This window comes from Anser anser (assembly GCF_964211835.1).
Source record: "Anser anser genome assembly, chromosome: 2".
Taxonomy (NCBI): domain Eukaryota; kingdom Metazoa; phylum Chordata; class Aves; order Anseriformes; family Anatidae; genus Anser; species Anser anser.
Genome location: NC_139721.1, coordinates 99,477,253 through 99,491,845, shown reverse-complemented (window position 1 = coordinate 99,491,845; position 14,593 = coordinate 99,477,253). Strand labels below are relative to the sequence as shown.

Below are 14,593 nucleotides of genomic sequence, written 5' to 3'. Positions count from 1 at the left end.
TGTTCAAGGCCAGGCTGGATGGGGCTTTGGCCAACCTGGTCTGGTGGGAGGTGTCCCTGCCTATGGCAGGGGGTTGGAACTGGATGGTCTTTAAGGTCCCTTCCAGCCCGAGCCGTTCTGTGATTCTGTGTTCCTGGAGGTGTAGCTGGCACAAAACACGGGCAAGGAGCTGTGAGTTTTGAACTAGGGTAATGTTATTAGCGAGCAGCACACAAAAGGATTAGTTGTGTTTGCTGATTCTTAAAATAGCAGCAGGTAAGGAGCAGAAAAGCTGATTTGTGCCCTGTCTGGCCAAGTTCTTTGGTTACGTCACTAGGGCATCTTCAAGGCGATTAATCAGTAGAGGTTTTGATGCTGTTTATATCTTTGTTCACTTTTCTAAAATAAACTATTATGGAGGACCAACATCAAAATCATACTTTTGCTTTTTTCCCTTGGTAAGCAAGAGAACCTCGGCTCTGTGACTTTAAAAACTTTTAAATGACTGGTTTAGTGCTTTTTACAAAAGGTTTCTAACAGCTTTAAAAAATTGCAACTCTTTTGCTTTTTTATTTTCTAATGCTAGTCCATCACAATTAGTCTGTGAATTCATGACAAGAATTTTTTTTAAAGTACATGATCAGAAACATCTGAAATTGACATGTATTCAGCTTCCACTAGAGCAATGTGAAACTAACAGATGAAACATACTTAGTTGTTACCAAAGAAAAAGGATGTTTGTTTGAACTGATGTTTATGTTAGTATGGATTTTAACAACAGTTTGTTTCCTTTCCAGTGAAGAAGAATGTCCTTGTTTAAAGCTCGAGACTGGTGGTCCACAACACTTGGAGAAAAGGAAGAATTTGATCAAGGCTGTCTGTGTGTTGCTGATGTTGATAACAGTGGCCAAGGTAAAATCAGAATTAGTTGGCTGATGACTCCTAAGCTATGCAGCTGCAGGTTTACTTTTACCAAATCAACGTGTACTGAAAACTTGTTAGCCAGACTAGTCAGTTTGTCTGCTATTTTTAATGTGTCCTTGTAGAATTAATAAGATGCATACAGTGCCATTTGTCTGGTATGTTTCTGGGTTTCTAAACATCTAAATTCTTTCTTGTGTTCAGTAGTAGTTTCTCTCATGTTTTATTTTTTCAGTGGTAGATATCTTTAAAACAAAACTTTTTAAATTTGTCATGGATGCAACTACATCAGTCATTAAAGGAGCTTATGGGTGAAAGAGTTTAAAAAGGAGGGTGAGGATTAACAAGCTAAGAAATTATTTAGAACCAGAAAACAGCCATTTGTGTGTGGAAAATATGAGGACATTGAAATAAGTGACTCTGCATAAACCCTGCCTTTTTACATAGTCACTAATAATATGAAAGTGAAGTGTGGAACTGAAACGATGCCTCTTTATGAGGGAATGTTTACACCAGTCATGATCTTTGCTGTCAGGGAGAGTTCTTGTGTATATATTTAAATACTTGGGACTTTCTATATGAGACTGTCGTGCCTATCTCACGTCTTTGTTTGTGCTTAGTAGAGGTTCTTGAGTTTGATTTCACCATTGCTAGACTTCTCCTTTTCAGGAGGATTTTAACAAAGTTGAGTTATGTTACTGTTTTACATTAACTTTTTCAAATGGAATTGAACTGAGGGTGTTACAGGTAGAATCTTTTCTTAATGGAAAAAATGTAACTGATATAAAAGCAGGGCTTAAATAGCATTGTGGGAGTAGCAGTCTTTTTATTAGTAACAATAAAATGTTTATTTACTAAACTTCTAGTAAATTAGTAAGTAAACACTTGTAACAAATTCCTTTGTAATAAACATTGTAACATTGTATCTTTTAAAACCAGGCTCCTTTTTGTCTGGAGTTCAGAACCAAAAGTGAATGCAGCTAGTTTCACTAGCCAAACGATAGGGCAAAATATCCTTACTTAGATAAGCTTAAGTATTTTTAAGAAATTCTAAAATAGGCTTAATCATACAAGTTATACCATTCTTAATTTACTGCTGTTGGAATACTTGTTACAGAGCTGAGGAAAAGATAAGTGGAGGAAGTGGACAATATTCTCTGAATAAGGGACTTGTGGGTGCAAGTTTTTTTTTGTGGTTGGAGAAGAGAGGGTGCAGGCAACTGTTCTGAACTATTGACTTGGGGTCCTGTGGAACTATGCCAAACCTTTAGAGACTGGTGAACTTGGTTTGGGAGCATTAGTCAATTGTCCTGACTTACAGACAAATTCTACTGGATTTGGATTTGATCTTCATTGATAAAGTTGCCCTATATCTGAAGGAAATAAGTCCCAGCTACACCATTAGGTTGTTAGCAGTTATCGTGGGAGGTAGTTCTTTTTTTTTTTTAATTAATATTTTTTTTGTTGTTAGCAAATGCATGCTTGTTTAAAATACTGATCCCAGAATAAACCTAGCTATTGTACTTCACTTTGAGGTAAGCAAACTGTATCAAGAGCAGGTGATCTCAAGGCCTTGCTTTCTTGTTTTGATCTGTTGACCTGATGTAGTAATTATCTGGATTTAGTTTGGAACTGCTAACACACACACAAATCCAGTCTTAAATTTTAGCAGTTCCGCTGGTGCAATACATATAAACACAAATCCTAGTTGTTGAAGCTAAAAGTTTGAATTACTATCAAAAAACAAAGTGACGTTTTTCCTAACAAGTGTGAATGTCAGTTTAGAATTATAGAGTGGTAACAAAGGTCAGTGCTACCACCATTATGACTGCTATTTTGAACCCTTTGGTGTCAGGCTTACATTGGTGAGAAGAAAAACTCATTACTGTTAACCTAATTACTAATTGCTCTGTCTAGAAGACAGAACATAATCAATGTTAATTGAATCATGGAAATGTTCTTTCATTTTAGGGTATTCTTTGGAGCACTTCTGCACTAAATCTAGTTCTACATGCATTATTGTATTTTGTAATCTCATTTGGTTATTTTTTTATAGATAAAATTATTGTGGGCAGTTATATGGGTTATCTCCGAATCTTTCATCCACATCCTGTGAAACCTGGGGATGACGTGCAAGCTGAAGACTTACTCTTGGAAGTGCAGTTACAAGAACCAATACTGCAGGTGGAAGTGGGAAAATTTGTTTCGTAAGTAAACAACAGCATGTGTTGCTGATCATTATTTAAGGGTTAGATATGTTTTACTTTCTTTGTTTTGGGTGGTGGGGAGTGGCTTCAGTTTCCATATCGATGCCTATTGATTGCATATGTGAATACCATAGTATGCATTTGGTCTGCTTGTTGAACCATCTTCGTAAGAGATTTTTTTGCTTAATGTCTAACTGAAGGAAAATCTTTCAGGTACTTGTATTTCTTTTTTTGAAGTGCATGGAACAGGAAAAAAAATACTTTTTTTTAGGTGTTAACAGAAAATTTCAGTAATTTCTGGTGTTTTAAGATGTAACATTGGCCAGTTTTGGGATGTTTGATAGAAGATTGAAGATCTTTAATGCTAAGAAATTTAATGGAAATAAGTGTCCAGATAGAGGAGAAATACTATGGCCCTAAGGAAAAGGCTCTATATTTAATTAGATATAAGAGAATCTACATGAGAGAAAATATCATTCTAAACTATGAGTCAAGCCTGTACTTACCATGGGAAGAGTCCGCTGAATTTTTTTCAAGACCAAAGGCCATCTGCCAAAAGGCCTACGTCTGTTGGAATTTGTTCTTTAAGTACTCATGGACTGGCCTTGTGCAGAAATGATAATGCTTTGGCTTGTGAAGAGATCTAAAACTTTTTATTTCATTTTAGCACAAGAACCTTCCCAACAGAAAGTACTACTTAATTTGGGGGCAAGAGGAAAGTGAATAGTTTAATTGATTTAGTTTTGCAAGTAGTACAAAACTGAATTTTAAAAACAATTTATGTGGCTGCTGAATAGTACTTGTCTGAAATAATGATCTTCCCATCCATTTAGTTTTTTGAAGAGTTGAGAAGTTGAGAGGAAACAGCATCTTGTTTGGAATGGTTTTCAAGCTAAACTGGGAAAATAGCTGACTTGCTTTTCATACTTAAATCTGAAAAAATGTTCTGTAAGGATTCATTTTAATTTTGAAAGTAGCTTCAAATTTAGGAAGATTAGTTCTTGGTTGTTTTATGTTCACATTTAATACTCTTAAACCTGGCCAACACTTGAAAGTAATGTTGACATTTTGACAGTGATTTTGAATTTTTATCTCATGCATTTTACTTGAAATTTATCTTAAAACAATTAGTTTTTTTTCTGCTCCCTTTTTTACAGTGGTACTGAAGGACTTCATCTGGCTGTGTTGCACTGCCGAAAACTCTGTGTATATGCTGTTTCAGGTTAGTTTACAGATGCAAACTATCTTGTGGTTTTAGGTTCATTCTAAAGTTGGATCAGGTTAAATGCGAAGCTTGGAATATACAGAGTGTTTGTTCATCATCCCTGAAGAGCTGCAGTCGTCATCTTCTAGCACTCACTCATGTAAGAAGAAGAAGCGTTAGTAATTATATCCAAATATCTCCTGGTGGCTAATGACCTGGTGATCTGCTTGGTGCTTGAGATACTGTGATGTGTGTCTGCAATCGGCAGTGCTGGAGTCCTGCTTTTTTTTTTGTGTTGTTCTACTTGATCTCCCACAGGAAGATGGAGTTGATCTGATAACAATGACTTCTTATAGAAGCCATGGCATTGCTTACAAAGATTAGTTATGAGTCTTAGCTGGTGCAGTGTCTGCATGGATTTGTCTGAATGTACGTAGACGTATGGTAAAACTTCTGCTTGTGAATAACTAGTGCTTGTTACAGTTTTAGAAATAACTGTTACTATTCAGCATGCTAATGGACAAGTGGTTGTTTAATGACAGTTTACCTATCTTTTTAAGTATGAAAAAATTATAATTCTGAACTTCCGAGAAAGCCAGAAGATTGGTAATGCAGCCCAGTTGAAGATAAGAGGTTAACATTGGTAAAAAGGTGAAATTACAATGGGTTTTTCTTTAAATCCTCTTTTTTCCTATTGCCTCTGTCTGGAAATCTAAGTGCTATGTTCATGCAGTATATAAAGAGACAAGTCACGAAATATTCTGTGCGTTCAATTCTTTCTAGTACATGTGCAAAGCACAGATATGAGTTCTACTGACTGTATCCTTGTCTTAAAAATTCAGTAGACAACTACATATTGTTCACCTCTGTGCAGTGACAGCTGGAGTTGCTTTCACTGTGAAAGCATAGTTTACTTCTAGGAGCAGCTTACTTCCTGTTCATAGCTCAGTGGGCAGATAAAATCTGAAAGGACAGCATGTCTTCATAACCTATCTGCCTTCTAGTTATCCTACATGGAGACACCTGTAAAGTTGGTCTTTGTTGAGGGGTAATACTTTGAGATATAATGCCACTTCCATACTTGTGCTTCTCTGTAATGGTACTTAAGTTTTAGAGTTGTTGCCTACCAGTATAACTTTTATTAAAACAATTTAATACTTTCATTAACAGCATACAACAAATAGGTCAGTTTAGAACTCTTTCTAATTATAATATGCTGTCTATGTGGTTTAAAGACCAAAGTAATAGTTTTACAGTCCTTTAATAGATATTTCATACTAATTGGTGAGCATTCATACTGTGATAGTAACTTTATTATCAGAACTTCTCAAACTCTTGAACCAGCTCCTTCAAAAACCAAAGATCACTATTTCTTTATGCTTCCACAGCAAATTTCAGTGTCATAAAGTGGGATTTTACCTGTTTTATACACATCACCATATGTTTGTTATTCATAATAAAGCAAATCTATGCTGTTTCTCCTGTATGAATGAAAGCATCCTTCAAGGCTAACTAAAGTATGGCCTGGATCTTGTATTATCGTTAGTATGTGCAGACTGACTACCTTCTTGATTGTTTTTCCTCTGATATTGCTCTTCAGTTAGCTACTCATCCAGCCAGGGCTTTCCTCTGTCTGTTCTAAACTTTTCTTGAATGTGGGCCTACCTTCATGGTAACAGCTTAAGAGCTGTAGTGGATTTTAGTTGGAGCAGTTGCCTAAAAGGTTAGCATGAGTTACAAATCTTTCATGGCACGTTGTTTAAGATGAGTGTTGAAGTAATCTTTGCATATCTGAAGTTGTGATAGGCTTAGCTTAGATCTCATTTGCTCAAGAAATCTTTTTTTCTATGCTGATGTAAATGTTCTCAAAGTTTTTTGTTTTATTTTTTTTGGCTTGCTGATATGATTCCTGAAGTGTTACTCTATACAATGAAAAACTCTGAGTATTTTTCTTTGTGGGCAGGCAGAAAAGATTCTTGATTATTAAAAGGTGAGCCTTGACTTCAGTTTCTTTAGAAAGGCTTCTTGAATTTCTGCTATTTCTGTGAAGGGGTCAGGAAACTAGTTTATGCAGATGCTTTTGAGAATGTGACATGTATGATAAAATTATTGCTGTTACTATGTGTGTGTGTCTCTTTGCACTCTTAATCACTGCATTGAATTTCAGACTGAGTAAAGGCAAGTGATAAATGTACCCTAAACATAGCTTTTCAAAAAAACCAACAACTTATAACTGGCTACAGCTCAATTTGAGGCAAAGACATTTACAATTCATCCTGTTTTGTTAGATATAGTATATCCACTGAATAAAAGGGAGAATTTTAAGAATCCTCCCATCTTGAGTAGGCTTTTTCTGATCTTAAAGGTGTGCCTAACTTGAAGAAAACTATTGAACAATAAAACTTCAGCATCTTGCTAAATCTTTATACAACAGTTAGTATATTGGGACCTTAGCTGTGGTTCTGGCCTTTGAGAATTCTTTTTCTTTTAAGAAAACAGCAATTTCAGCCCTCATGTTGAAGTCATTAGGAGTAAGTTACAGCTTTTCAGGTTGCTCTTTAAACTGATACTCCTTTTTCTAAATTGCATGGATAAAGGATGTGAAATATATACTTTTTTTTGGTAGGAACTCAGGGGAATGTGGAACATGGGAACCAGTATCAGATTAAATTGATGTATGAACATAATCTTCAAAGAACTGCTTGCAATATGACTTATGGACCATTTGGTGGTGTAAAAGGTAAGCTCCTTGCTGCATATTCTTTATAATTATTTGTTTACCTGTGAATAGTTGAGGGTTAACTTAAGTCTTGAAGGGCTGCAGGCTATTGTTAACTAGAGGGGAGACCATCTTTCTAAATGATAATCTTTTATCTGATGTAGGGGGTTGGGGGAGTTAAAATGAGGCAAAGAATATTAAACACAAAATAGTTTTCTTATATCTTGAACAAGATATGAACTTATAAGGATAATACTGATTTTTAAAAAATAAAATATCTTAATATCCAAAGTAATTATTTTCTTCCTTGCTTTAATTCAATTTTGCTTTTCTGTAGCTTTCTTATCCCAGATGAAGGAATAAGTCAACACTTCCATTCTCTGAACCTAAACTACTGAGTCTCTTTAGAGATGCATAATACAGACTGAAAAAATAAATAAAACAAACTATGATTGGAAATACATAACAGTGGAAAGTAATATTTATGGTGTATTTGAAATCTATTAAACATATTCAAAGCTACAGTCTTTGTTCAACTTGTGACACCATTATGAGTACTATTTTATATTCTGATCTGGAATCATTTAGGTTTGCTCTACATGACAGCAATTTCTCTTCAGAAGACAAGCTTCCCTAGCAACAATGGGGGATAGTAGTTGTCTGCACAAGTAATGTGCTTAAGCTTTTTACAAAATAATGCTACTTTACTGAGGCAAAAAGTCTTTTGAGTATATGATAGATACATGCATATGACCCCACAGTTCTGGGGCTGTGATAATGCACTATAAGATTATTACTAGAAGATTAACCCTAAACTCAGGCTTGTCTCTGGGCTTGAATTAGGCTAACCACAATTCATGCTGATTGAAGAGGCTTTCACCTACTAATTTTGCACAAGCACCTTGGAGAAATTACTGACTCTTAAGTCATGTGGATGAGAAAGTGAGAAATGCTATGAATAGCTTGAGGGGGTGAGTGTATAGTGTATAGTTCATGGGCTTATTTGTGCTAACTTTAAAAAGAAGATACAGAGTTTCCTAAAACTGAGAAGAGGTAATAGTGTGATTCCTGTCATGCTACAATGGGATTGCAGTAATGGATATATCAAGGGAATATAAACTAAGAGTTATTAGTGTGTGGTGGAGGGATAAGACAAAATACCTTTTTACCACCATTCAGTTGTGCAGAATAAACTCTGGATTTCTGTGACATGCATGTTTACCATGGAGATTCTGGGTAGAGGTCTAACCACCAGCTCAGTCTTGATACTGGATGTATCTATAGATGTATCTATACTGGATGTATCTATAGATACCTTATCAAAACCTGTGTGGGATGCAAGTCACAAAATGAAGAGAACATCTTTGCAAGCTAGAGAAAAGGGTAGTAATTACTTCAGAACCTATTCGTCTAGACAAACACTTCTCAACACCTAGGACGTTCAAATTATGAGCCAGTCCTGACAGACAAAGCAGAAGGAACAGCAAAGGGAGCTCTGGTAAGTTCTGCTTCTCCTGATTCCTAGTAGTGCTTCTGTCCCAGCATGTCAGACTGCTCTCCTTTTTCCTTTCTTCCTCATGTTCCAGTTTGCAATAGTGTGTTGATTGCTGTGGGAAAAGAGTGGCCTCAAGTCTTGTTTTGAGATTGCAAGAATGTTAATAAACAATGACAGAAGAGATTTATAAATAATCCCCATTCCTATCATAAGATAAAGAAGCTTTTTATTTAAGACCTAAATATGGGAAATTCATAGTAGCTTGCTATCAGCAGCTTGATCATTCACTAAGGCAGGCATTGAAGCATCAGAGAAATAGGTGAAGTGGACACTGGAAAATCATCTGAATTTTGTGTGGCTTTTTTATGGCTTTTCTGAATTGAATGTCCATCTTTGTGTCTTTTCTGGAGTGTCTAGCCTTGACAAGAAATCTAGTTATACTTCTAGTCTCATCCCTAGCCTTTTGCCATGATTTTTTTTAAGTACCATCTTTAAGCATCTCATTCTCTCCTTGAGGGTTACGAATGACGATGTTGTGGATATTTTCCATCTTGCAAGACCAGTCAGAGTGATCTGGAAAGAAGGTCTACCAAGGGCTGTTAACTTTAGTAAACAGATACCTGTCCTGGTCTGGCCTGTTGTGCTATCTGTGTGTTTGTTTCTTTGGCAGATCTTCTGTGCTGCAACTGAGAGCCAACTGCAGCCTGTGAATAAATATTTTATTTGACTATGTGACTTCCAGACTTCTAGAATCCTGGCCAGGCATCTGCTAAGTCTCTCTCACCTTCAGTGGAGGTTAATTCATAATGGTGGAAGTGCTGTAAGCGTGCAGCAGTAAGCTTGCTTTGCTAGCAGTCTGACCTCTACACCATACTCTAGAAGTGGACTAACAAAACACAGGGAGGGTTTTTATATTTATAGCCTTCTCTGTTACTGCTGTGACTAATGTGTCTTTTTTCTTATTGCTGTATTCAAGCATCCTTGAAACAATGAGAAGGTGAAAGAGGCACTTCAGAGGTCATGTTTACAGAGCTACTGGAGCAGACACAGGAGAATGGCAGTTGAACACGAGTACAAGGAAAGCATGCTGTGGGAGTGTCAGGGGAGGAAAGGGAATGTAAATCCCCCAGGAACATAATCTTTCATCTGAGGAAGCAAAGAAGAATGCTGCAGGAGTCGACAGGGCACTTGATCTATGAAGTTGCTCAGTCTTAGATTTCTCTTGTTGAAGACAATGCTGGATTTTTTTGTTTCTTTCCATGGAGCTCCTAATCCTATACCTTTAGTAGTAAAGGAACTCATTCTCCACAGGCATACCAGTTGATACCAGTAAAAGAAAAATAGAATTGAATTTTTGTACACTTATTGGACACCAGTACAAGTGATATTTTTGAGGGTTTTCTGTCCTTTCTTGGGACTAGGAGTTCTTTGGGTTCTAGTTACTACTCTGTATTTCTTTTGTTCTTACTTTCTTATTGAACTGCTTCCAAACAGTTGCCTGTCAGTTTAATGGAAACTGAAGAAAATGACCCCTTCACTGCTTGCCCTTACCACAAATAAAATACATCTTGGCATTCAGATTTCTTCTGTAGTCACTTGTAATATGATTTCTACCCACATGCAATTACAGTCTGTGCTGTCTAGCAGGCCACTGTAGCTGTGGCCTTAACTGGGATGCAAAGTGCTTTGTTAGTCTCTTGATGCTGTAAGGTTGCATAGTCCGTTTTGAAAATCTGGATGTAAAGCCAGCACATGATTCCCATCTACTGTTCCAGAGTTAGCGCATCCATTTTGACCTTTGTAGTGGGTAGTTTGTTTTCAGCTGCTTATTCCTTTGGAAATTCCTCTTGAAACTTTGGAGGAAGTTTCAATTTCCTTTGAGGAAAATAAACCTCACCCACCTTCGCTGTTTACCTATTCCTGGCTTCTCTTCCCCACTTTTTATAAAGAACCTCGAGGGGAAAGAGCTTGAGCATACTCTGTAGTCTTCAAGAACCTTCTCAGTCCCACCTACTCCATCCTGCACTGTGAAGATGCCATAAAACAAGCTGGTACACAAGTCTGAGAGTATGTGACTGCTGTAAAAATGAGGCAACAGTTACATAACTAGGTATCAAGGTATAGAGGGGAACTCAGTTTCAATCCAGCAGTTTTTTGGCTTTCTGAATTGCTGAAAATTATGTAAGACCCTTACAAAAGCTGAAGAGACAGAGATTTGTTCAGACCAAACTTGCAATTTTCATTATATATTTTTTTTGGATTGTATTGGAGTGGAATCCGTTTTTCTAATTTACGAAGCAGCTTATCTTCTGGAGAAACTGCCTGAAATCTCTCCTGAATGTTGGCTGACCTGGAGACCTATCAGAGGTTTTCAGAAACTAAACAGAATAGAGCTTTTAGAAACAAGTGCTCTGCTACTGTTTTTTGGTTCAATTAGGTTATGAAGGTTCACCAGCTTTTCTTCATCTGTATTTAAATGTGCACTTATATAAACCTTTCCCTGTGCCTACTCTATCCTCTGCAGCTTCATTAAGGAGGAGGATTTCTCACAGCTTCTATTAATGTGGTAGCTGGGGAAGGGCGTCTCTGCAGTTGTTTGAAATGTTCACTAAAAACTTAGAGTCCAGTCACTAGTTGCGTGTTGCATGTTTTCAGTCAGCTTTCTCCAACGTAAGGTTTGCTCTCCTGTCCTTGCTAGTTTTCATCAATGTACTCATGCCCTTGTTATGTTATGATTTGGTCTGTTAGCCTGCTAGTCTATTTAGGTGAGATGTGATGGAGATGTAAAACATACAAAGTAAGCTGTTATTTCTTGACTGATTATTTTGGTCTCTTGTATTTATTAAGGAAGATGGTATTAGAGATTTCCTTGCTGAAGAGAGATCTGTGAGGTAAACAGAAACCTACTTAGTAGGCTAGCTCCTAGCAACTTCATTCATGGGAGCATTTTCAAATTAAAAACTTGATGCTGGGAGCAGCTTCCATATATATGGAACTGGCATAGTTATTTTTATAACAGGAACATGTTGAAAATCAGCAAATCCATTCACGTAGTCTGAGCATAGAAAGCTGAAATCTAAATAAAATAAATTATTGAAGCTATAAAATAAAGACAGACCAAAACTGAAAAAACTTGTCCACCTACTCCCAGAGAATGGGTGCTTTTGTTCTAGAATTGCGTGGAATGTGGTTAAGTCACCACTAGATGGTCCCCTCACTACATGTTTTCGTTAGTGCACTGTCTCTCTACAACTGGTTTTATACTTGAACTGATTCTACAGGTGTATTTACTGCAAGACTTAATGAAAATACAATAGCACTTTCTGAAAAGCTGATTAAAAAGTGTTTTATTGATTAAAATAAAATGTATTTTGTTGGTTGTAGCATTTTAGCAAAAAGGCAAAGTGAACTTAACAGTTTTGCTGAAAATAAAAGTCAAAAGGCCAGGGATGTGGGAAATGAAAACAAGAAATCTCTTGCATGTTTAACTAGACTTCTAAACAAAGCTAATAGAAAAGCTTTAAAAAAGTGAATGGGGGGAAGAAACAACCTGCAAGGCCTGAAGTATAAATCAGGCTCGTTGTAGGCATAGTTAGTTGTCAGTTACTTAGAATGTGGAAAAACCTCTGGCAAAGGGAATGACTGTATTATAGAACTTCTTTGGTGCTATAGCTTTACTTTTGTTTCCTGATGTCTCTGAATACTGAAACTAAAATGAAAACATGAAAGACATGAAAGCTATCAAGAAGTGATGTAGGAAGTATATAATTATATACTTAGAAAAAGAATTCTTGATCTTGAGCACAGGGTTTGAAAAATTGAACTTAATTTTTAATTCATTACATTTATTATGTAGAATGTCTACATATATCAGGATTTCATAATTCTAAATTTTTTGTTGTCATCTTAAAGCTGTAAATTGAGTTTCTTTTGCAACACCATTATTCTAGCATATGGATCCTTTTAGAAAGGATGATTCATGGTAAAATCATGTAAGTTAGTAGTGCTGAACACTGTTTTTTCAACCAAGTGAACTCTTAACCTAGTCACAAAATGTCACAGCCCTTAAGTAATGAACATATTGTACGCAGTCTGTGTTTTATTTCAAATGTAAAATTTCAAGAACTTAAGGTGACTCTACTGTAAGCTCTTTCTTGAAGATACTGAAAAAGTGGCATATATTTCGGTGATTATTAGAGGACTCCAGTCTACAAAAATCTTACTTTATATAACCTATTTAATCACGTAATATAGCCTGATCTTATGTAAAATTATTATGGCATCATGGAATTATGCCACCCCAGATTGCTGTGTTAATAATTCAACTTCCATTATACGAAGTGATGTTTGCTGATAGAAAGCACTTTCCAAGATGATGTGAGCTGTTTTTATGTCTAGTGTGTTATTCTGTGTCTTTACATTTGAATCAAGTATCTTATAACGTTATCAGGTAAGATTATATTGAAGAACCTGATCACTGTTTGTAATAGCAGGAGGTTGTTTTTGCATAGTTCTGTCTTACATGTTTGGGAGAGAAGTGAGAAAATTTTAGAGCTTTTTAGGCACATGTACAATATTTGGTCACCCAAATGAAAAGCTCTGTCCTTATTACCCTGTCCATCAAAGATCTGAGTTGAAGAGTTTATCTACTGTGAGCAAGGACGTGCTTACACTTCTGTGGTTGCTCTGTGGTGTGGAGACACCCGTACAAGTTTTAAAACAGTGCACACACTTAGATGCAGCATGAGGCTTGCTGGTTTAGAACTATTATACTGGAGAGCATCTATGAAATGTCTTCTGTAATATACTAGGATTTTTAAAGACAAGTAAATACAATAGATTAAAATATTTTACTGGGCTGGTAATGCTAAATGTTCAAACTCTATATGGCTGAATTGAAAGTCATCGTTTCACCTGAAAGCATATGAATATTCATACTAAAAAAAAAATGGGAAAAGCTTCATTCTTTGTGCCAGAACGTTCTGATGAATGAGTTGCGAATTTGAGATTGTTAAAAGAATGGAATGAAATGGAGCAAGTGAATTGGATGTAGTATTGCTTTAGATGAGAATTCCTTTTCTTCCTTATTCTTTATGCAGTAGTGTACCTCCCATTCAGTTCTTAAGGAAGGCATAAATCTGATATTATCTAGGAATAGTCAAGTCTTATTAAGCAATATTCTATGTATTGTTTAATCTTAGCTGAAATTAAAACTGTGTTTATCAAAACAGTAAGAGTAGATTTTTCTCTACATAGGTACAGAGTGATTAGATTATAAGCCAGTTGTTACATTTTGTGATTGATATAATTTGATCATGTTTTTTTCCATTCTTAGATTTTTGTTTGCAATTTCAGCAAAATCATTTTTTTTTTGTTGGAACTTTTATATCTTATTTCTAGTTCTTTTAATTAAAATAATGCTGAATTAGATGTGTTCTAGCCGTGCAGAAATTTTGGTTAATCAATTTACTGGTGTTGGCTTCAATTATATAAAAAAAAATAGCACTGAACTACCTTCAAGTGGTAATAATAAAACTTTTTATAGATGGGTAATCAGTTAACAAGAACTATAAACTGTTTACTTATAAATTTGATGAATTTGCATACTGGTACAGTAGAGAATTTGCAGGATATCAGCATTAAAACCACATTTTAACTCAGGGCAAAGAAATAAAATTCATATTACTTTATTATCAGTTTTTATAACCTCTTTCTAATGTGTTGTTCGCATAATTGGCGCTGCAGGCATCTTAATAATGTACCTACAACATACAAAAATTCTCTGTCCTGTGTCTTGGCTTTCTTCACGTTGAGGGAATTTAGATGTAATATGTTGTCTTGCCCTTAGAGAAATCTGAGAAAGACACCATGACTTGGAAAATCACCCTTATTCCTATGTTTCCAGTTTCCGTTGGATGGATTATAGTTCATCTAGTTTATAGCCATTAACCTTAGTCCTTCTACAAATTGAGAGAGTCAATATGCTACTCATACACTCTTCATAAAAAGTGAGATTTATCGATATGTAGCCTGCTTCTTCATACTTATAAGAAATGGTATTCTCTTAT

At 35.9% G+C, this 14,593-nt stretch overlaps 1 protein-coding gene across 18 annotated transcripts in view; it reads left to right on the top strand.

Annotated features, from left to right (window-relative positions):
• Positions 1-14,593, top strand: part of BBS9 (Bardet-Biedl syndrome 9) — a 289,008-nt gene that overhangs the window by 560 nt on the left and 273,855 nt on the right. For 17 of the 18 annotated variants that reach the window (XR_014578910.1, XM_083822113.1, XM_083822115.1 and 14 more), the window contains exons 2-5: positions 777-891; positions 2,957-3,107; positions 4,265-4,329; positions 6,938-7,051. Coding sequence is in view for 17 of the 18 variants with exons in the window: in XM_083822113.1 (XP_083678239.1) it covers positions 786-891; positions 2,957-3,107; positions 4,265-4,329; positions 6,938-7,051 (436 nt within the window). In the remaining variant the exon portion in view is untranslated. Of the gene's footprint in view, positions 1-103; positions 256-776; positions 892-2,956; positions 3,108-4,264; positions 4,330-6,937; positions 7,052-14,593 lie in introns of those variants that run through there. The other variant, XM_083822110.1, reaches the window with a different exon arrangement.